General features: G+C 40.0%; 1 protein-coding gene and 1 long non-coding RNA gene across 2 annotated transcripts in view; one reads left to right on the top strand and one right to left on the bottom strand.

The window, feature by feature from the left end:
- Positions 1 to 1,026: 1,026 nt before the first annotated feature.
- On the bottom strand, positions 1,027 to 3,511 carry LOC110569588 (uncharacterized). Its single transcript, XR_002479665.2, has 3 exons — positions 2,912 to 3,511; positions 1,989 to 2,039; positions 1,027 to 1,623 (listed from the first exon to the last, which is right to left on the bottom strand). It is a non-coding gene; the product is annotated as an uncharacterized LOC110569588 (long non-coding RNA).
- A 52-nt stretch (positions 3,512 to 3,563) lies between these two features.
- TM9SF2 (transmembrane 9 superfamily member 2) overlaps positions 3,564 to 23,638 on the top strand; it is a 65,436-nt gene continuing 45,361 nt past the window's right edge. The window contains exons 1-3 of the mRNA XM_021677390.2: positions 3,564 to 3,923; positions 20,366 to 20,433; positions 22,803 to 22,896. Coding sequence (XP_021533065.2) covers positions 3,753 to 3,923; positions 20,366 to 20,433; positions 22,803 to 22,896 — 333 coding nt within the window. The 5' untranslated portion in view covers positions 3,564 to 3,752. The remainder of the gene's footprint in view (positions 3,924 to 20,365; positions 20,434 to 22,802; positions 22,897 to 23,638) is intronic.

The following is a 23,638-nucleotide window of genomic DNA, read 5'->3' as shown; positions in this document are numbered from 1 at the left end:
CCTGAAAATGGAAGCAGTTTTGCTAATAATTTTAACACAAAAGTAGGATGATAAGATAAAATATCCTTATGTCCCATGGAATAGTTGGAATGTACTTATACTAAAAAATTATTCATTTATCATCTGAAATTAAAATTCACCTGGGCATACTGTACTTTTATTTGCTATATCCGACAATCTTATACAGAAGTCATCATGGGAAACTCAGAAAAGGCTGTCCAAATTATTTTGGCAGAGAGGAGTAGAAGAAACAAACGACATTTAAAAAAATTGTTGGGCCTTGTGCAGTGGCTTATGCCTGTAATCCAAGCACTTTGGGAGGCTGAGGCAGGCGGATCGCCTGAGGTCACAAGTTAGAGACCAGCATAGCCTGGCCAACATGGTGAAACCCCATCTCTATTAAAAATTCAAAAATTAGCTGGGCGTGGTTGTGGGCGCATGCAATCCCAGCCTCTCGGGAGGCTGAGGCAGGAGAATCGCTTGAACCCGGGAGGTGGAGATTGCAGCAAGCCAAGATCGCGCCACTACACTCCAGCCTGGGCAAGAGTGAGACTGTCTCAAAAAAATAGATAAAAATAAAAAAATTGTGGTAAAATACACATAAAACTTACCGCCTAACGACTTTTAAGTGTACACTTCTGTGACTTTAGTATATTTGCATTGTTGTGCAGTTACCACCATTCATCCCAACTTTTTCACCAACCCATATCTGCAGTTCTATACCCATTAAACAGCAAATCCCCATCCCTCCTTCCCTAGCCTCTCTACAACCACTGCTACTTTGTCTATGAATATGACAGCACAAAGTTTGGCGGTAAATCAGTTAGCAAATGCAATCTGAAGCAGAGGAAAGGAAAAAGTCATATCCCTCAAGTTTTACAGTCCTAATAAAAGTATTAGTACTTTGAGAAAAAGAGAGTCACGGTCATGGGGAGAATGAAGGAAAAACTTCATTTATTTCCAGTTTGCAACTGGAACTGCCACTCTAGCAGGGCCTCCATTTTGTGGCCTGCGTGGAGAGCGGAGGATCTCTACGCCACTCCCCGGCATCGGGTAGGCACCGCTGCCAGGTAACCAAGGAACTACGAGCGAGACGTTGCCCAGGAGAGGCCGGATCCGGAAGTAGGGGGACCTCTCCGCCCCGCGGCCAAGCCCCGACCCCTTCGCTTCCCATCGGACCCCGGCCGACCTAGATGACGTGTCCGACTAAGAGTTGGCGAGGTGCGGCCGGTCGGCCCTGCGCATGCGTGACCCGCGCACCCGTCGAGGCGGTAGCGTGAGTCTGGAGGTCATTTTCCTTGAGAAAGGCTCCGCTTCTCCGGGTTTTTGCTGATGCCGAGCGCGGGGGATTGACGGAATATCGCGCTTTGGAGGGGAAACGGTTGCTGACTTTTAGACTCCTAGGTCGTGGTGGGCTCCGTCTCTAGAGTGGCTGGGTTACTGCAGGAAGTCACTCCCCTTTCTTAGGCGCATCCTTGGCTGTAAAAGGAAGTTAAATGCCTCTGGAAAACCTCAGGTTTATTTCAGCGCTGAAAGTCTGGCTCCAGATTCAGATCCAGCACTCCTGTGGCCTGGCCAGTGAGAGTCGTGGAGTGCTTTCCCCGCGCCTGCGGTCTCTAGGCTCTGTGGATGTACAGGTGTGGGATGTAGGAGCAGGTCCTTACCATGGAACTTACAAATAAATGGGGGAATGAGACAGCAAACAAACGTGATCCTTCCTGATAGTAGTAGATGTGGGATGCCAAGGTTTAAGCAGACGAGTGGTAGGTATTAAGGGATTTCAAGGTTTTATAAAATTGCTTTTGCCAGGAGTGGAAGCTGAGAGGCTAGTGCAGTAAGAAGTCCAGGGGAACTAAGAATTTGGCTTGGACCAGGATGGTAGCTGTGGGCATGGAAAGTACTGAAAGGATTTAGTCCACAGTTTAGCAGCCCAACCAACGGGACTTGCTGAAGGACTGCAGGTAGGGAGTGAGGGAGTGAGAAATTACGTTATCCTCCAGGGTTGGGGCCTGAGAAGAGATGGGCAGCGACGCCGTTTCCTGGAAAACGGAGAGGAAATGTTTGGAATGAGGGCATTGAGATATAAAGAAGGTCAAGTTTTAGTGGTGCTAGAAAAAAAGATAGTGATCAAAAAATGTTAATTTTTGTTTCCTCCTCTTTCCTATTTGGAGAAAACACGTGCTTCCTTCTTTGTTGGAAATCTCCATGACTTCCAAATACAGAATATTTTACAATTTTCCCCTAGCCCAAAGTTCAGTGAATATGTTGATTCATTTGAGGGCGAGGACGTGAAAGGGAAGCCACCTAGGCACAATTTTCTGCTCAGGCCCTACCAGATTAGCTTTTGTTATTTAAAAAGAAAAAAGAAAAAATGATGTCATTCCTTGGGCCAAGGGATGTGCTCAGCACTTTCCCTGCATTTTCCCTTTAATCTTCACAACAACCTTAAGATGAACCTTTTTATCTACTTACCAGTTCTCTCTTAACTTGGCTACCCCACTATATGGATCAGTTTGCAGGGTCCTAGGTCCCTTTGAAAATCTGATGAAAGTTCTAAACCTTCCCTGGGAAGAAAGTACGATCAGCCGCAAGAACTTTAAATAAATAGTTCACTGGCCCCCAGGCTTTCCTTGGCCCCCAGGCTTTCCGGAGCTTACTATTTCATCAACTTGCCCATTCTTGAACTCTGAGCTGGAGGTTATGATTCTGTTAGGTACTTTAAGATGATGCACTCTTCCGAAGTTTTCGATTGAACTCTAGGGTAGCCAACTGAATTGACATTTTCAGGTCACTAAAAAGTTTCTCCTTGAAAAATAGAAGACGCAACACACACACATACACGTGTGTGCACCTACACAGGCGGACACCATATCACATCATCGGGGGAAAAGTGACAAGATCTTGTTCATACCATATCAATCCGATTCGCCAGAACTGCTTTCTTCACTGAGCTCTCAGGTGTGCTCTGGTCTCCCTTTGAAGAAAAGAAATGTCAACGCTACCCTCTATTCGCCTACTCCCATTTTCCTCCCCACTCCCATTTCCACTCTCCCTTAAAGAGATGTGTGCACACAATCACTGCCCAACGCAAGAATACATCACTGCATCCAAAGCTCGGAAACTGTCCATGCAGATTCCTTTGAGTAGCTATTTGAGGACTTGTGGCTAGTTCCTCCCCATTTGTTTCCTTAGCCTGCTCTCAACCAGGTGTCTCCCGAACTTTTCCTCTTCCAACTCCGTCTCCATCAGCAGATGCTTTCTGTCATAGGGACTGGTGTGCCGCGGGCAGTGTGGTAGAGGAACCATATGATGGATACGAGAAATTTGTAAGACCCAGCAGCAAATGGGGGACGGCTTCCGACCGCAGCGCTCCACGGCTCCCAAGCATGGGAGCTCTAGATAGGAATTTGGAATCGGAACATGAAAGGGCCGGAACATCTCTCCCAGCAACCACCCCAGCCGGCGCGCGGAAAACCCGGAAAGTGGATTTGGTCCCTGTTTCCTCCCGGAAACTCCTGGGGTACTTGCGACCGCTCTCACTGAGCATGTGCAAGCGGCGGTGCGCATGCTCGGTCGCGGTCCGGTTCGGTTTCTGTTGCGGGACGCAGGGTGTCTCCTAGCGCAACCGGAACTAGCCGTCCCGGGGCCGGCCTCCCTTTTCTCCGGCGGCCTGTGGTGGTCTCCGAACCTCCCCACCCCTCCTTCCCTTTTCATACCCTAGGCTTGGTTGCCCTTTCCCCGAAGCAGCCGTCATGGACGCGAGGCTGCCGGCGTCGTCTCCACCTCGGTGGCCGCGGCTGTTGCTGCTGTCGCTGCTCCTGCTGGGGGCGGCTCCTGGCCCGCGCCAGAGCGGCGCTTTCTACCTGCCCGGCCTGGCACCGGTCAACTTCTGCGACGAAGAAAAACAGAGCGACGAGTGCAAGGTGGGTGAGGCCTGGCGAGCCCCTTGATGCACTTTTGGAAGGGGAGGTCGCCCCTATCTGGGGGAGCTGATCCCCGGGTGGGAGCGAGGGAAGGGGGCGTAGCAGTGGGTGGGGTCGTTTCCCCAGAAGCTTTTGGAGTCTGCCGGGCTGTGGGTCGGGGGGCTCTGGAACAGCCCTAGCCCTTGCAGGGGTAGATTCTGGAGGACTCAGTGGGCCTCAGACTCGCCTCGCGTCTTGCGGGCCAAGTAGCATGAGCAGCTGTATTCAGTTTTCCTGGAACAGAGAGTGTGTGGAGCGCCCTTGGCGTTGGGCTTCACGCCGCAGAGCTTTGGAGTTATATGCATGCAGGTCCACGCTTGAGTGCTCACTCACAGCCGTGTATCACGTACGCTAAGGAAGCGGGTGACCGACTCCCTGCATGTGAGCAACACTCAGCCTGGTTACAGTTTTCAGTAACTTTTAACTTCATTGCTTCCTGTTTAATTGCACTTTCCTGGAACCTCCTGGTTGCTTAGAAGAGCTTGTTCTTTCTAGGACTTTGATATCTCGCCTCACAAATAGAAGTTGGTTCCTTATTTGTGGAGTGTAACACCCAGAACCGCACAAACTGCATTAATATGGTTTAAACACTGGATTTCAGACTGTTGAGTGTAAAAGATTTTAATACACAAATAAAAGATGCCAGATCTCACTAGTTTCTCTGAGATGGTTTTGAACACTTTAAAAGGGCAAATGATGGGAGAAACTAGTATTTTCCTAGGGCAAGTCTTGAGAACTTGGATCTCTTAAAACATTCACACTCAGTGTTTTCAGTTTAATTGCTAGTAAAAGAGGCCTGAGTAAAGTAACCTGCTTTTAGATTATCCGGTGTCGGGGTTTACAGTAAACATACACAATTATTTTGTTAAGTTTATTTAAAACTTAACATTTGGGGGATGAGGATCTTTTTGAAACCTTTAATGATTTTAACAATTCAAATAATCGTTCAGCAAACTTTTACAATCTATAAATAGGCTTATTTACTAAGTTTGATTTTTTTTTTTAAAGCTGGTGTTTATTTTATTACTGCTGGCTTTACTATAGCTGTGACTTTTGAGGTTATTTTAGGGCATTAGATAAGCTATTAAATTTTTCATAACATTTTGGCAGTTTCTGTTTAGGTTGTCAGCTATTCTGAATGACATGTTTATACATCTTTGCAAAGACTTGTATCTGTAAAAAATATCTAAGGACCTCTAAAATTTACTCAAATCAGCAGTTCAGTACTTAAGATCACTCTGCAGTGTAAGAAGCTTTCACTCCTTTTTGAGGATTCTGACTGAAAGAATCCCTTCCTCTTGTGCTTCCACGTGGAAGGGAGATCTAGACTTGTAAATACACTGTTTTTTCCATTAAATATATTAGTAACCAACCTTTAAAGCTAGGATTTGGTCTTTAATTTAATTTTAACAGCAGTTGTATATTCTATTCCTAGTGCCTCAAAGATGAAAAATACATTTCCTGCCCTCTAGAAATCTCAAAGTAAGGGACATAAGCTTATGAACAGGTTATTGAAATCTGATATATTACACAGGATGGTGTCCAAAGTGTTCTAAGACACAAAAGAGGAAACATCTGTGGACTAACTAGAGGCTTTAGGGAAAGCTCTATAGAAGAAGTGACATTTGAAAAGGACTTCAGAAAATGAATAAGTGAAACTTACAGATGGTCTGCCAGTTAGATTGTTTTCTCAACAGGTCCTTTGGTAAGTGGCTAGGTTGTATTATAGTTATTTTTTAGTTAATCTTGGGGGTCATTTTGGATTTTTAATTTTCATAGGCATAGGGATAAAACAGGCAGACTAGATCATTTTTCTGAAATGTTTGGATTTTTACTTTTATTGCCAGCTACACTCACATCTGGTCAATGGAAACAACTATTAGAAGAGCAGAGGGTGTACTTTTAGCATTTTTCACTACGATATGACTTAACTGATGTAGAGAATTTGAAATAAACTTTCATACTTCTTTTCTTTGCCTTTCAAAGATGATGTTATAAATAACAGTAAACAGTTTAAATTTGTATTACTTCAATCAGGATATTAATAATTTATTCTTATCCATTCTGTATTAAGGAGGACAGTCTTGTACACATTATTCAGAAAAGTGGAAGGAACTTCTTTTAAAAATTAGAAATGAGAGTTGTGAAATGGAAATAATTCTTTCCAAAAGATGCTGTCAAGGTAGTGAATCTGAAGTTGGATAAATTGGTCAGGTCATTGATACTGTTACCAACAGGTTTTCCATCTGTAAAATAGGGATAATCATATTTGATTATTACATATTCCCCTTGGAAGCTGTTTTGCATTTCTTAGAGGAAAAGTGCAATATTTGTCACTGTTGTGATAGTGTAGAGATGAGACAAATATATCTTCAACATGTATATAATTTAGGTAGTTTTGTGTTTTTATGTACTGTAATGTTTGTGTTGTGCATTTAGTTCAGGATGTAAATTGAGAGAATCAAAGAACCCTGAGGATATAGTAATTTTCTCTGTTTAAAAATTATTTTATGTTGAATTCACTGGCAGAGAAACAGGAGTCCAGTGAACACAACATTCTATTTATATTGCTCTAGCCTCTGATTAATAATCTTAGCCTTCATAGATACCTTGAGTATGTTTTGATGGTCTCCTTTTTTTTTTTTTAAACTTATTTTACATGTGCATGCATTTGAATATTGAGGTGGTGCACATTCTTATTGCTTTCTATAGCCTATACTGTTTCATTCTATTCCTGTACTATGATTTGCTTAACCATTCTTATTGTAGGGCATTTAGATTGGCCCCAATTTTTCTCTATTATGAGTAGCTTTGCTACAGTGTATTTAGCAGTAATTATTTGCATATTCCCAAATATAAAATTCTACACAAAGACAGGAAGTTTTGTGGTTCTGTTTAGTATTGCCAGATTTCTTTCAGCAATGATAGAATTGATTTACAGTGCCTTAAACTAAATAATACCTTGTGTCACCACACTATTTTAATTTTTATCAATTTAATAGCGATGCGATGGTCCCTAAGACACTTTTTTTTTCTTTGAGATGGAGTTTCGCTCTTGTCATCCAGGCTGGAATGCAATGGTATGATCTCAACTCACTGCAACCTCTATCTCCTGGGTTCAAACGATTGTCCTGCCTCAGCCTCCCGAGTAGCTGGGATTACAGGTGCCCAGCACCACGCCCGGCTAATTTTTGTATTTTTAGTAGAGACGAGATTTCACGTGTTGACTAGGCTGGTCTCGAACTCCTGAGCTCAGGTAATCCGCCCGCCTCAGCCTCCCTAAGTGCTGGGATTACAGGCATGAGCCACCACACCTGGCCTAGACACTTTTTAAATGCTTTACTTCCATTGCTATTGAAGTTTCTGTGTCTTTTAGTATGTTTCTTTTATTTGCCTTATTTTGTTAGGTTTTGAAATCATAGTAATAACAGATTGAGCTGTGGTGTTTCTTTCCTGTAGACTCTACTTTCTTAAAATCAATGGATACTATGTGACTGCAATAAGTAGAATAAAGCCCTGATTATAAGTGAATAGATCTTCCAGGGCGAAGTACGGAGTTCTAATTTAGTTTCTAAAAGTTTTGACTGTTTCAGTTAGCTGCATGCTTTTTAGCTTTAGATCAAATCTTAGTGTGCTGAGTGGCATTCTGGTGGCTAAGAGGTGAAGATTAGTGAGCAGTTCACCTTTGCTGCTTTTAACTTTCAAGTAATTATTGGGTTGTCAACCAGAATTCAGACCTAAGAACTAAAAATAGTATTAATTCTCCAAAACATCTGCCACTTTTTTACTGTTTTATGGATAGGTCATGTTCTTACATGAAAGATTACAATTTTTTTTTCCTTTGCTGTAAGGGAAAATGACCAATTATACCTCCTAGTGGTTAAAAAGAATATTTCAATGAATTTAACAACTTTTTAATAAAAAGGAAAATTGCTTAGAGTCATACTTTCCTTTCTTGGTAGTTATTTCTAGAAGCATTTTATAAGTTGTATTTATTATTCTGGGAGCAGTTGTGTATAAATACTGGAATGAGTCAAATTTAAGAAAATAGTCCTGAATGTTGATCTGAACAGACACAGAATGAATATATATGTACCTGTTTTAATTTGACCATACAAGTAGTTTCAAGATTTTGAAGTATTTAAAGAAAAAAACATAATGTGTATGTGTATTTATTAGTATAGTGATAAATACTTATTTATCGATATTTCGTTTCACATTTTCAGTTTTCTCTGGAATAAGAGCATTGATTCTTAGCTTCTGGGAACTCATTAGTGTTTGGGTGTCAGAGTTTTAAATCTGAAATTTGGCATTGGAAGGAGTAACTTTGATTATGGTAAATACACATTCCAACAATTATTCCTTCTTCCTGTGAAAAGGTATGTGAAACTGAGAAAGTTTGCCTTTCAGAAATTAAATTTTTAAGTAAAATTATTTTAAAACATTTTAAAACTGTGATTGTTCATTATAGTGAATCTGAGAGTTAGAATGAAGAAAGCAAGAAAAGTCTATAAATAAAATTGTGTCTTTCTGCCTTTGGCCCTTCCCTAAGGTGGGTGTAAACTTGCACTTCCAAAGGTGTATACTGGAATATCTGAAACAAATCACAGACATATGCTCCAGACCTCACACCCCACACAAGCACACAGACCCACATCAGCACTACAGAGATTGGTCTGTGCACCGTCAGCCTTAGAGCCCAGCTGCCCAAGCCCTTGCTTCCCTGTTCTCTCCTGAAATCTTCTATCATTATGGTCTCTCAGTAAGTTTTGTAGTTAATTGTAGCTGCTTTACATGTATCCCAACAATTTCATTCTATTTTCATTAAAATTAACTATGAAAGACTTTGGAGAAAATTTGTGAATTTTTCCCTTTTTTGCTCCTCTTCTCACTTTTCAAACCTGTTTATTGCCCTTTGCTAATAATAGTAGTAAAGACTATGATTTGTGTGTTTTGTGTATGCCTTAGCTAAACTTCATAACATCCCTATGTTATTTAGATTGGGAAACAGAAGCTCAATAAGATTTAGTAGCTGTCTCAAGTATACAGAGCTAGTAAGTAGTAAAGCCAGGATGCAAACAAACCCAAGACTGAATCCAAAGCCCAGGTTCTTCAACACTGTCTTGTACTCTGAGCACTCTTCTTCTTCTTTGCCTTTCCCCTGGGGAACCCTGACTGCTTATCACCCTGGACTTGGACAGTTCAGCAAAACATTCTCTGTTATATGTAATTTTCATTTCATTTTATTTTTCAGAAACAGTCTTGCTCTGTCACCTAGGCTAGAGTGCAGTGGTGCAGTCATATTGACAGCAGCCTTGATGTGTCTATGTAATTTTTAAGTAGTCAGGTTTTAAATTATTCCTTTTTCTGATACAGTCTAAAATTGAAATTTTATTTTTCAGGGCTTTGGGGAAAGAACCCTGGTAATTGTCTAGGAGATCAATTTCTGGGCATTGCCGATGAGATAACTGAGAGCTCATAAACAAGCATTTGTGAGTCCCAGCATTCCTCTTGAGACTTTTATTATGTTTGAGTTAAGACTTCCCATCTTCAGAAATGCTCTACTGTGGAATTCTCTAATATTAAGTAGTTGAAGCTTCCATAGATTTCCTTATTTATGGCCTCCATATCTCAAATCCTTTTATGACTTGTCATTTGCCATGACCCTTGTACAGTCACATTTTTTCACTGAGATTTCTTTCTCCCTTGAAAATCCATTTGTAGGTGTGGAGTGGGACAGATGTGATGATAGTAGTGTAAGGTGGAATAAAAGAAACAAAGGAACCAGGAAATAGGAAAAAGTATAGTCCTGTGGCATGGCCCATGTGCCTTGTTAAAACAATAAAATAGACTCTAATTGTGACCACAGCTGGAATCTGGTGTGGAATCAGCAGATTAGGACTAGAAATAAAATTGTACATTTGAGAGAAAGATTTAAAAGGAAGACTATAGAATTCTAAATAAAACCATTTCCATAAAAAATTTCTTAGTACAGGATTGTAATCAGTCTTGGTTTCTCTAAGTGACTTAGGATTCTGCAACTTCCTTAAAATGTTTGATGTTGTCAAAACTTTTCATGCTTGAAATAACCTAGGTAGGGACAGTTTGAAAGTGGGCATGTGAAACAAGTAACCTTTGAAGCTCTTTCTAGTAACATCAGTGATAATCTAGAGTTGTCTGTCCCTATTTAAGGCAAATTTCTGGGAGGAGGTGGACTTAACTCTTCTGAATGGTGAATAAAGATGTTTAGAGTGGAAAATGACCTTAAATAAATCAGATATTGCCCTCATATAGGTCATGCTAATTTAATGATAATGAAACAAAGTCAGCTGGATACAGTGGCTCTCACCTGTAATTCCAGTGCTTTGGGAGGCCAAGGTGGGCAGATTGCTTGAGCCTAGGAGTTCAAGACCAACTTGGGCATGATGAAACCCCATCTCAACTAAAAATACAAAAATTAGCCAGGCCTGGTGGCGTGAATCTGTAGTCCCAGCTACTTGGGAGGCTGAGGTGGGAAGATTACTTGAACCCAGGAGATCTAGGCAGCTGCAGTGAGCCGTGATTGTGCCATTACACTCCAGCCTGGGTGACAGAGTGAGACACTGTCTAAAAAAAAGCCAAACAAACACAACACACATACAAATCACACAGATTCAGTAGCTACTCTAAGAACATATAAATAGCTCTGTCACTTTTTAAAAAATTTTAATATATGCTGTATTAGGCTGTTCTTGTATGCTATAAAGAAATGCCTGAGACTGGGTAATTTATAAAGAAAAGAGGTTTAATTGGCCCATGGTTCTGCAGGCTGTACAAGCATGGCAAGCCGGACATCACTTGACTTCTAAGGGGAGTCTTGGAGTTTTTTCTCATGGCAGAAGGTAAAGCAGGAGCAGGTATATCACATGGTAAAAGGAAGAGAGTTTTTTGGTGGGGGAGATGCCACACTTTACAACAAGCAGACCTCATAAGAACTCACTCACCATCACAAGGACAGCACCAAGGGAATGGTGCTAAACCATTCATTAGAAGTCCACCCCCATGATCTAGTCACTTCCCACCAGGCCCTGCTTCCAACATTAGGGATTATGGTTTGACATAAGATTTTGGTTGGAACAAATACTCAAACTGTATCATTTCACCCCTGGCCCCCACAAATCTCATGTCCTTCTTACATTGCAAAATATAATCATGCCTTCCTAATAGTCCCCCCAAATCTTAACTCATTCCAGCATTAACTCAAAAGTCCCAAGTCCAAGTCTCATTTGAGACAAGGAAAGTCCCTTCTACCTATGAGCCTGTAAAATAAAGCAAAAACAAGTTACTTACTTCCAAAGGTGATATAGGAATTGGGTAGATATTCCCATTCTGAAAGGGATAAATTGACCAAAAGAAGAGGGCTACATGCCCCATGCAAGTCTGATAATCCAGCATGGTAGTCATTAAATCTTAAAGCTCCAAAATAATCTCCTTTGACTCTATGTCCCACATTCAGGTCACACTGATAGGAAGGGTGGGCAGCTCTACCACTGTAGCTTTACAGGGTTCAACCCCCACAGCAGCTCTCACAGGTTGTTGCATGCCTGTAGATTTTTCCAGGCACAGGGTATACACTGCCAATGAATCTATTATTCTGGAGTCTGAAGAACAGTGTTCCTCTTCTCACAGCTCCACTAGGCGGTATCCTGGTGGGGACTCTGTATGGGGCTTCAACCCCACATTTCCCCTCCACACTGCCCTACTAAAGGTGCTCTGTGGGGGTTCCATCCCTGCAGCAGGTTTCTGCCTAGGCACCCAGGTTTTCTCATCCTCTGAAATCTAGGCGGAGGCTGCCAAGCATTCTTCAGTCTTGAACTCTGTGTGCCCACAGGCTTAACACCACATGGAAGCCACCAAGGCTTGCATTCTGCAAATGACAGCCTGAGCTGTACCTCAGCCTCTTTGAACCATGGCTGGAGCTGGAGCAACCTGGATGCTGGTATCCCAAGGCTGCACAGGACAGTGGGGTGCTGGGTCTGCCCATGAACCCATTCAGTCCTCCTGGGGCTCTGGGCCTGTGATGGGAGGGGCTGCTGCAAAGGTCTCTGAAATGCCCTTGAAGCCTTTTCCCCATTGTCTTGGATATTAGCACTTGGCTCCCTTTTAGTTATGCAGATATCTCTAGCACATGGTTGCTGTACAGCCTGCATGAATTTCTCTCCAGAAAAAAACTCTTTTTCTCTTTGCCATATGGTTACACTGCAAATTTCCCAAATATTTATGCTCTGCTTCCTGTTTAAACATAAATTCCAGCTTTAAATCATTTATTTGATCCCTCAGCTAAGGTAGGCTGTGAGAAGCAGCCAGGCTATCTTTTGAACACTTTGCTGCTTAGACATTTCTTCTGCCAGATATACTAGGTTGTCACTGTTTAGTGCAGGTTTCCACAGATCCCTAGGGCATGAATAGAATGCAGTCAAGCTCTTTGCTAAGGCATAACACGTGTGACTTTTGCTTTTAAGTTCCCAATAAGTTTCTCATTTCCATCTCAGACCTCAGCAGCCCGACTTTACTGTCCATATCACTATCAACATTTTGGTCACAACCATTTAAACAGTCTCTAAGAAGTTCCAAACTTTCCCTCATCTTCCTCTCTTCTGAGCCCTCCATACTCTGCCTGTTTCCCAGTTCCAAAACGAGTTCCTCATTTTCAGGTATCTTTATAACAATACCCCATCTTCGGCACCAATTTTCTTTATTAGGCTATTCTTGCATTGCTATAAAGAAACACCTGAGACTGGGTAATTTATAAAGAAAAGAGGTTTAAATGGCTCACAATTCTGCAGGCTGTACAAGCATGGCACAAACATCACTCTGCTTCTCAGGAGGCCTCGGGGAGCTTTTACTTACGGCAGAAGATGAAGCAGGAGCAGGCATGTCATATGGTGACAGCAGGAGCAAGAGAGAGTAGGGGCAGGTGCCACATTTTACAAACAACCAGATCTCACAAGAACTCAGTATCAGGAGGACAGCACCAAGAGGGATGGACGGTGCTAAACCCTTCATTACAAATTCACCCTCATGATCCAGTCACCTCCCAGCAAACCCCACCTCCAACATTCGAGAATACAATTTGACATGAGATTTAGGCAAGGACAAATATTCAAACTATATCATATACCTTGTGTTTCTATCTGGATTATAAATTCTTTGAAGGCAAGTATTCATGGATTTGTATTATTTTATCAACCAAAATGTCTAGTATAGGACATTGTGGGTATTAAATGCATGTGTTGGCTGATTGAATTTCTCATGGTTTCCAGATATACTGCAAATTCTACTACTTTTTCCTATTTAATAAATTGACTTCTGAGATCATTGTTCCTGCTCCTAGAACATTTTTCCACCCTAAATTTTACTTTTTTATCTTTATTTCTTATTGTTTTCATTTGGCTTCTGTTGCTTTACATTAAGACTAAGGTCTACTCTCAACTTTAAAGCCCTTCCTTTTTCCAGCTTTTAATTGTGACAATTTTCAAAATTCAAAAAAGTTGAAAGAGTAGTGTAATAATCACCTTTCAGTCACCTAGACCACCTAGAATCAGCAGTTGTTTACATTTTTTTATACTTGTCTTATCTGTGTGTGTATTTATGTTTTATAGGGGTGAATGTCATGCCATCTGTGGCATACTTTCACATGGTTCAACTTGAAGACCTTTATTAAACCATATAAACTCCCTGACAGTCTCTTCCTTTCTTCTGGTTTTTAATATTTGCTTCACTGCCATATGAGGAGGATCTCATTCTTAGAATTCTTTGGAAATTTCTTTGTCTTGCTGCAAGAGTTGATATTTAGAGTTATTGCAGATGTAGCATATTTACAAATAAATTGTAAATGACTCTATTCTATGTTAAGGTTGTCTTTAATTTTAATTGACTTCCCATTCCTCAGCATGTGTGCAATGATAATTCTTAGAATTTCAGATTCTCGCAATTTAGAGAAGGAAGAATGAGAGTGCTGTGAAAGCCAAGATGAACTGAATATTCAAGCTGTGTTTGATTACTTTGCTGAACAATACAAATAGGTCCATAATTTAGTGTTGATATCTATGATAGACTTTCTTTCTTTCTTTTTTTTTTTTTTTTGAGTTGGAGTCTCGCTCTGTCGCCCAAATTGGAGTGCAGTGGCATGATCTCAGCTCATACTTCCGCAGTAGGAGGTTCCAGCGATTCTCCTGCGTCAGCTTCCTGAGTAGCTGGGATTACAATCATGCGCCACCACGTATGGCTAATATTTGTATTTTTAGTAGACATGGGGTGTCGCCATGTTGGCCAGGCTGGTTTTGAACTCCTGACCTCAGGAGTTCCACCTGTGTTGACCTCCCAAAGTGCTAGGATTACAGGTGTGAGCCACCACACCCAGCCTTATGATAGACTTTTTTATAAAAGTAGTGTGGAAAAGTGTCAGAAGAGACAAGAAGGAAGAAAAGTAGAGGAATAAAAGCATCAGAAATAAAAAGTTATGATAGCAACAGTTAAGTTTACCTACTTTGTTTCTGCAGATTTTTAACTTGTTTCCTTGTGTTAAAAAAGTAAGGAATCCCTAGTTCAAAAGGCTACTATCAGAATTTTGTGTGAGAGTTATTAATCTTTCCCTTCCCTAGACTAATGGCCAAGACAAGAATAATGGATAGCCATAAACAAGGTTCAAAAGGCTGACTGTCTTAGTGGCCTTTAAAAACCCTGGAATAGCATCCTTGCACTACTTGGATAGATGGGAGGTGAGAGGAAGGAAGAGCCTTTCACAGAAACTTTTTTATTAATAAACCTTTATTCAGACTCAGGAATGGCCAATTTCTGTAAGATAATAGATTACAGCTGCTGTGTTTATTGTTTTTTATAGCTATTGCGTGCCAATTATGGACCAGCTTCTGTGTGTGCTGTTTTCTATTTTATTATTATCTCATTCAGTTCCCACATTCAAAATTGTTACTTGCCCCAGAGCACTTAATAAGAGTAGACCTAGGATTTGAAACCCAGCATTCTGATGATATATTGTTTCTAAACTGAAATCACAGCCTCTATTTATGTACTATGTGTTACAATTAACTTTGGTTTTAGATGAAAGACTTGAGAAGTAATATTTTCTTAATTTTGGTATTTAGGAAAAATTTGTAGACAACCTTTGATAATTGTAGACATCCTTATAAATCACAAAGCAAGGCTAAAACATACGCCTGTTAGATGGTTTAACACCCTTATTATTAGGAGAATTGGAATCTGCTTTATCAGATCAGGAAGAGTTGACAGATAAGGTAAATTTAATGGGTATTAGATATTAGATGAAATGCCAAATGTAGGTAGATAAAAACTAATAACATGCAAATAAGAAAATGAGAAAGATTGTGAAAAACCCCTTTGGTTTATATACTAAAATGGAATAAGAGTGATAGTAATTGGTTTAAATGACACCAAGTTATATAAACAGAAGATGAACATGGTTTCTGGAAACAAGTTTTCCTGGCTTCTAGAGTTACTGGAAGATTTGCTGTAGTTTTAGAGGGAGCCAATGAATTTGATTTCTAAAGTTTTGACAAGATTTTTTTTTTAAGGTTAAAATGGAATTTAAAGGATATGTGGCGTGGGTTGGCTTAAGAGCTGAGTGGGGTGGAGTGAGAGATAAATCCATGCAGAGTGCTGACAGTGGAGATTTCTAGGACTGGTGCTTGAGACTAATTTGGGTTTTAAATTTAGCAAAGAGAATGCACATGAAATGTTTTAATTTGCCAGTGGTACAAATCTCTGTATGTAGCATAATGTAAAGCTAATAGGAAGATATTTTCAAAAGCTCTCTTCAAGTTATATGAGATAGCAAAAAATAAATTAATTTGGTCATGGACAAATTGAGAAAGTATATCTGAAGAGAAACAGTGAACATGTTTTTGAGATGATGAGCTCCAAGTTATCAGTTTAGAACATAGGAAGGAAATAAAGAACTGTGCTTGAAGAATTTATGCTTCTGGGTGGAAAGGCTAATGAAAAGTAACAGTATGCTTACATGAAACTTTGAGATATAAATCTTGAATTCTGCTATAATTCTCAATGACATGCCTTTTGAGAAAGATAGGAGAATAGGGCAAGGTCCTGAGGAGAGCAGCTGGCATGATCAAGGAGATAGGTGATTCAGAAGATTAAGACTCAAAGAAGATAGGAGAGAATGCAGAAAATGAGAATAATGTTTTCCCTCAATCTTAGAATGGTAGCGCCAAAAGTTGTGCCATGAAACTTCAGAGAGGACATCATAAACTAAGCAGAAATTTGTATTAGTTTATCAGTTGGATAGAAATGAGAGAAAGATTTACCCTAAATTTATATGCCCTGAGACAGTGTTCTAAAATTTTTCACATGGCCTCGGGCTTTCAAAGTTTGTGCTTTGTGTTGGACCCTCTGAGATTTAAATTCAAATAATACTGAAAAATACCTGGAAAACAGTGCTGAAGGATGTACTAGAATTCTAATCCAGCTCACTGCTTGTTTTTGTAGGGCCTTCAGGCTAAGATTTTTTTTTTAACCTTTTTAAGTAGTTGGAAAAAAAATCAAAAGGATAATATTTAGTGATGAGTGAAAATTACATGAGAATAAAATATCAGTGTCCATAAGTGAACATTTTGTTGGGCTACAGCCATGCTTACTTGTGGATGTAGTGTTTATGGCTGCTTTTACACTACAGCAGTGGCAGGGACCCACTGTCTTGCAAAGCCTAAGACATTGCTCTCTGGCCTTTTACAGGAAAAGTTTGCCAGCCTCTGGGTTAGACTAATAAAATTAGTGTTGTTTTTCCAGGAAAAGAAAAGTTTGTAGTGACTAGAGTAAAAATGGTAGGTAGATGAAGAGACACTGTATACAGTGATGAACTGTGTAACATTTTGGTCAACGACAGACCAGTTGTCTTATAAGATGCTGATGAAGCTAAAAATTCCTATTGCCTAGTGACATCCTAGCCATTGTAACATAGTGCAGTTACCTTATTTTTTAAAATTTAGTGTAGCCTAAGTGTACAGTGTATAAGTCTACTACAGTTGTGTACAGTAATGTCCTAGGCCTTCATGTTCATTCACCACTCACTGCCCAAAGCAACTTCCAGCCTTGCAAGTTCTATTCATGGTTAAGTGCCCTAGGCATGTGTACCATTTTCTTCTTTTATACTATATTTTTACTGCACCTATCCTATGTTTAGATGTGTTTAACTACGCAAATACCATTGTGTTACAGTTGCCCACAGTATTTAGTACAGTCACATGCAGTTTAAATATGTGATGGACCGTACCATATACCTGAGGTGTGTAGTAGGCTACACCATCTAAATTTGTGCAGTTACACTCTGTGATGGTCCCAAGGCAGAATCCCCTAGTGACACGTTTCTCCAAACACATCCCTGTCGTAAAGTGACACATGACTGTAAATGGTGCTGAATAGCATGCTGTTCTTTCCTGTGCTGTTCTTTCTATTTCTGGGCTAACACAGAAGCTGTCAGCCTCCTATGACTATTTCCATTTAATTAAATACAACTTAAAATTCAGCTCTTCAGGTACACTGAGTGCATTCCAAGTGCTCAACAGCCACATGTGGCTGATGGCTACCATATTTGACAGTGTCAATGAAGAAAATTACATCATTGCTTAAAACTCTGCTGGACATGGCTATGTAAAGTACACACAGTACTTTGCCAGGCGCTGATCTTGAATCTTCTCAAAAACTTCTTGAAGTCGGAATTATTATCACTTTTGTTCTACAGATGAGAACATTGAGGAACAGGGAAGTGAAGAAACTTGCCTAGAATCACACAGCTAGTGTCAGAGTCAGGATTTAATCCCAGGCAGCTTAGCTTCAGAGTCTTGCTTCTTAATCATTTCATGCTGAGAAAGGCTGAGAGTGAGGAATACCCTTAATTGACATCACTTACTTGTTGACAGTGTTGTACAGATTTTGAAACATAAAACTTAGAAAAGTTGTGTGGAAAATAATGGCTACATTCCTTCCTAGAAGGAAATCGAGAGATGAGAACTAGACTAGCTTTTTGGAGACCTTTCAGTCTTCATTATGTTAAGTGGATCATTTGAATTGTGATGTATCTTCAGAGCAGTGTTGACCCCTTCTATTTAGTGGAAATTATTTTGGCAAAGGAAGCCATTAAATGGGAATTTTGCCTTCACAACAGTTATATGTATTTGTGGTAATTCAAACATGCTGTAGTGCTACAATATAATGTTCTATTGCCATTTTAGCTGTGTTGAAGGGTGTGTTGCCATTGAGTTATAATTTCACTTGAGTAGGAGTGTAGGGGCTGCATATGATACTGTTTTCAGAATTACAAAGGCTAATGCCCTCCATTGAATAGTATGAGTATTGGGTGAGCATTTTAGTGGATGAACAATTCCCTGTTCTGAATATGACTAAATTTATTTGGTTTTATTTTAACAAATGCATAGCATTTCATTTGTCAGGCGCAATTCGAAGTACTTTATAAACGTTAACTCATTTAATCTCCATATTCCTATGAGAGAAATACTGTTATCCTCATTTTACAGATAAGGAAACTGAAGCACCCATGAGGAAAGTGACATGTTTAATGATTTGACCAAAGTCACACAATTAGACAAGTGATAGCACCGGGATTTGAACCCAGGCAGTCTGGCCACAGAACTTGTACTCTTGCCTGTTGTGTTTTGCTGCTGTTTCTGGTGGGAGTGGACTATTGATTTGTTTTAATTGTACACCAACCATCTCTTCTTGCTTTGGGGGTTAGCAAGTGTCGAGGACTGTTGACAGCACTAGTAAGTGAGATCAAAATGACAAGTGTGGCTCTGTGCCACTCCCAGAAGCCTCGTGATCAGTCGAGTCAGTGTATAGCTCTAACTCTGTAAAATAAATACTTTCCCAGCTGAACAACTCTTAATCGCTTTTTTCTTAGCACCAAAAGTACTTCAGGTCACACATGACTTTCTGGGTTCTTCAGCTAGTAAATTCTGTCATGAGTAGCTTGAGCTCCCTTTGAGAGGGTGGGTAAGCGTTATGGGTCCTGTAGAACTTCAGCTATACCTGGGAGAAATTTTGGAAGCTTTAGTAGGAAAGTGTAGCTTAAAATTAGCCTATATTTCCGAGGAAGTTAATACAGCTTATCTCCCTCTACCCTGTTGTTGAACTTGGTCTGGTCATTGCCACCCTCTTCACTGCTATTACCTTGTAGTTTAGTGTTCTTAAATTGATGGAAGCCGTCCTTCAAAGTTAGACATTGTGGTCATTGTCTATCCCTGTGCGCTTAAGAGTACACATGTGCATGGGCTTGTATTTTCGGTATAGTTAATTTAGAAATTTCTAACCAACTTAGCATTTCTTGGTTGCTTGCTGTGAAAATGCTAAAAAGTTTAAAAATAAAAATATTTGTGCTGCAGAGTGTAATACCAAATTTGGAAACCAGATTTTTAAAAACAGCATTTATATTAAAATGCTTTTAGTTAAAATATTGTATTAATTTTTTAGAAAATTTAGAAAGCTCTTAAAAACTATTGGAGACATTTGCAACTCTGGAAATTATTTTAGTGTATTTTAAAAATTTATTACTAAAAAAATTTTTAAGACAGAGTCTTGCTCTGTCACCCAGGCTGGAGTGCAGTGGCACCATCATAGCTCGCTATAACTTTGAACTCCTGGGCTCAAGTGATCTTCCTGCCTCAGCCTCACAAGTGGCTAGGAATACAGGCTCATGCCATTGTGCCCAGCTAATTCTAAAAAATTTAAAAAATTCTTTTTAGGGACGGGGTCTCGCTATATTGCTCAAGTTGGTCACAAACTCCTGGCCTCAACTGATCTCCCACCTCAACCTCTAAGGGACTGGGATTACAGGTGTGAGCCACCATTCTTGGCCCTATTTTGGTGTATTTTCAATGTATATGAATCTACTCAGTGAATGGATTTATAAGAGAATTGTTTAAAGTTGACTGGAATTATAACATTTTACATTTTAGACGTCACAAATTCTTTTTCTTTTTCTTTCTTTTTTTTTTTTTTTTTGAGACAGAGTCTTGCTCTTGTCACCCAGGCTGGAGTGCAGTGGCACGATCTCGGCTCACTGCATCCTCCGCCTCCGAGGTTCAAGCAGTTCTCCTGCCTCAGCCTCCTAAGTAGCTAGGATTACAGGTGCCCGCCACCACTTGTACTTTTAGTAGAGAAGGGATTTCACCATGTTGGCCAAGCTGGTCTTGAACTCCTGACCTCATGATACGCCCACCTCAGCCTCCCAAAGTGCTGGGATTACAGGTGTGAGCCACTGTGCCTGGCCTTCAAATTCTTTTTCAATTCTAAGCGCGACTTAAGGCTTTATGTCCTGTTGTTTATATTCTAATTTTGTGTTTCCTTCTTTTCAGGCTGAAATAGAACTATTTGTGAACAGACTTGACTCAGTGGAATCAGTTCTTCCTTACGAATACACAGCGTAAGTTTTTAACTTGGTTTTTATCTAAAATTTCATGTGACCCATCAGAATTTTGTACATTGAGAACTTCATTTTCTGGCAGTTATGTACAAATTGATATGCACTTTTAAAATGTATGAGGCCTGAAAATATTTTTTAAGGTGTACTCTTCTAAGGTGGGATTACAAATGTGAGCTTCATTTTATGTTGCTTTGTAATACAACAGAACACTGACTAAACAATGGATTTCCTTTTTTATCCGACTGAACAAAAAGCTATTTTGTTTTCTGTTTTGTTTTCTTAAAATTTTAAATAGCTCCACATATTTTTAAACAAAATTTTTATGTCCCATATAATCAGTTCCCAGAAATAACTACTTTGATGTCTACTTCTCCACATTTTTTCTCTGAATAGTCATATGTATAATCACATTTATACATTTTGGTTTTAAACAAAAGTAGATCTGTAGTATTTGTTTTTATGTTTTTGAGACAGAGTCTTGCTGTGTCACCCAGGCTGGAGTGCAGTGGCGCCATCTTGGCTTGCTGCAACCTCTACCTCCAGGTTTAAGTGATTCTCCTGCCTCAGCCTCCTGAGTAGCTGGGATTACAGGCATGCGCCACCATGCCCTCCTAAGTTTTATATTTTTAGTAGATAAGGGTTTCACCATGTTGGCCAGGCTGGTCTCAAACTCCTGGGCTCAAGTGATTTGCCCACCTTGGTCTCCCAAAGTGCTGGGATTACAGGCGTGAGCCACTGCACCTGGCCCATACTATTATTTTTGATTTGCACCTTGTTTTTCTCATTGACTATATTGTGGGCATCTTTCCATGTCAGTACATAGCTACGTCACTCTTTAGTAACTGTCATTATTTCTATTGTAGAAATTGTATAGATTCCTTGTACAATTTGTTTCACTAATTTCCTATTTACCAACATTTGATTCTTTCCAGGATTTTTGTCTGTTTGTTTGTTTTTGAGACAAGGTCTTGCTCTGTTGTCCAGGCTGGAGTGCAGTGGTGCAATCATGGCTCACTGCAGCCACAACATCCTGGGCTTAGGTGATCCTCCCATCTCAGCCTCCTGAATAGCTGGGACCATAGGCATATGCCACCATGCCTGGCTAATATTTTTATTTTTATTTTTTGTGGTGATGGTGTCCTGCTGTGTTGCCCAGGCTGGTCTCAGACTCTTGGGTTCAAGTTACCTTCCACCTTCGCCTCCCAAAGTGCTGGGATTACAGGCAGGAGCCACTGCGCCTAGCCCAGTTTTTTTGATATGAAAAATGCTGCACGAATATCCTTTATTCATTTGACTGTCATATACCATATTGGGTCTAAAACTGTCCCTGAAATTTAGTTTAATCTATTTTCTCTGCTTAAAACTTAAGAGTTTTAAGAGAAAATAGTTTGCTGTAGAGAAAACCATACACAAAAAAGGTAAGACTATCCTATAAGAATTCATATACCTAAGTATGTCTAAGAAAAGAGTACAAAATACATGAATGGGTAGACTATAACTGTTGGATACTTACTTTTTTCTAGTTTTTGTTTTGTTAAATAAAGAAACATCTCTAAATCTTTGTGGATATTCTTAGGAAAAGTCAGTGGATCTGTTATATACAGTAGATGGAGAATCTTCATTTGGGAACTTCCCAGCCCCAGGTTTTTTTCATCACTGGAGATCCACCTTCCTCTTAGGAATCTCACCAATCTGTTACTGTTACTATACTGATCTTGGGTATTCCCTGTATCATTCCAGGGTGAGCACAGATTAATTTTCTGTAGCAAAGCTGAAATTAAGGTATAATGTGTAAACAGAACTTTATTAATGTTGGTTAGTAATACAAGGGGATTACAACACAGAGAATCTTGTAGGTGACTGACTATATCTTCTCCACAGCACTGTTCACAGAGGGTCTGTTTAGCCATGCTTCACATATTGGGATGTGTTGGCCAGTATACTGGGATGAGACAACTGCAGGTAGACTTGATATGCATTACTGAAACGTCATTTTTAATTATTTGAATTAGAAAGGTATAGAAAGGAGATAAGTTATGCAAAATTTGCTTGAATAATAAGGATCTAAATAATTTTATTATTGAAAGTGAACAAAAATAAATGAGTTAATTTAAAAGATCCTGTAATATGCATTCTAATAAAAGAACATTATTTAGAAAACAAAATATTCTGAGGCATAATTTCAGGTGTTTTTGCTTTTTTATGGGGGGAGATGTGGTACTTAGGACTTGGAGTATGTATAGATTTCTTACTCATCTACTAGATCTGCTAGAATGATCAGTACCTAGTCTGTGCTCAAGATACTGGCTAGGTGTTTGATATTTCATCATTCTCTTTTATGTGTAAAAATGTAAATGTTCTTCTCCCAGGTTTGATTTTTGCCAAGCATCAGAAGGAAAGCGCCCATCTGAAAATCTTGGTCAAGTGCTATTCGGGGAAAGAATTGAACCATCACCATATAAGGTTTGTATTTAGTGTTATGTGATAATTGTTTACTTACAGCTTTTGTTTTTTATTTGAGAAAAACCTGAGATAATTCAGCTCTCATAGCTAAGGAGGAATTCATTTCTCTTTTTCATCTAGGAATAATTTCTTAAAATCATAGTTAGAAGGATCCTTCTTCTCATAATGTGTCATTGATAAGTCTGTCTTAATGAACATTCATGCAACTAGTGTTATAAATGATAAGACGGTGCCTAAGGGCAGGGCTCAGATGTTCTGCTTCCTTTACAAAAGGCCCTGAAACCCAGCTTCCAATCATGAGAGGTTTTCCCAGCTGCTCTGTGTCTCTTTCCCTGTTTTCAAGCAATATCTAGAGATGCTGTCCATTAGCACGTATAATACTACCTGGGCTACCCCAGTGGGATTTTTGGAAGCTAAGCTGTCTAATTTTTTTTTCAGGCAGCGTCTTGCTCTGTCACCCAGGCTGAGTGTAGTGGTGAGATCTTGGCTCACTGCCACCTCCTCCTCCCGGGTTCAAGCAGTTCTCATGCCTCAGTCTCCCGAGTAGCTGGGATTATAGGTGCATGCCACCATGCCCAGCTAGTTTTTTGTATTTTTAGTAGACATGGGGTTCTGCCATGTTGGCTGGACTGGTCTCAAACCCCTGAACTCAAGTGAGGCCTGCCTCAGCCTCCCAAAGTGTTGGGATTACAGATGTGAGCCACTGCGTCTGTCCTGACCTTTCTATATTTTGATGATTGAA

The sequence above is a fragment of the Aotus nancymaae genome, unplaced genomic scaffold (genome assembly GCF_030222135.1).
Source record: "Aotus nancymaae isolate 86718 unplaced genomic scaffold, 86718_ANA_hifiasm-v0.15.2.pri h1tg000048l, whole genome shotgun sequence".
Classification (NCBI taxonomy): Eukaryota; Metazoa; Chordata; class Mammalia; order Primates; family Aotidae; genus Aotus; species Aotus nancymaae.
This window is presented reverse-complemented; position numbering and strand designations above follow the sequence as displayed.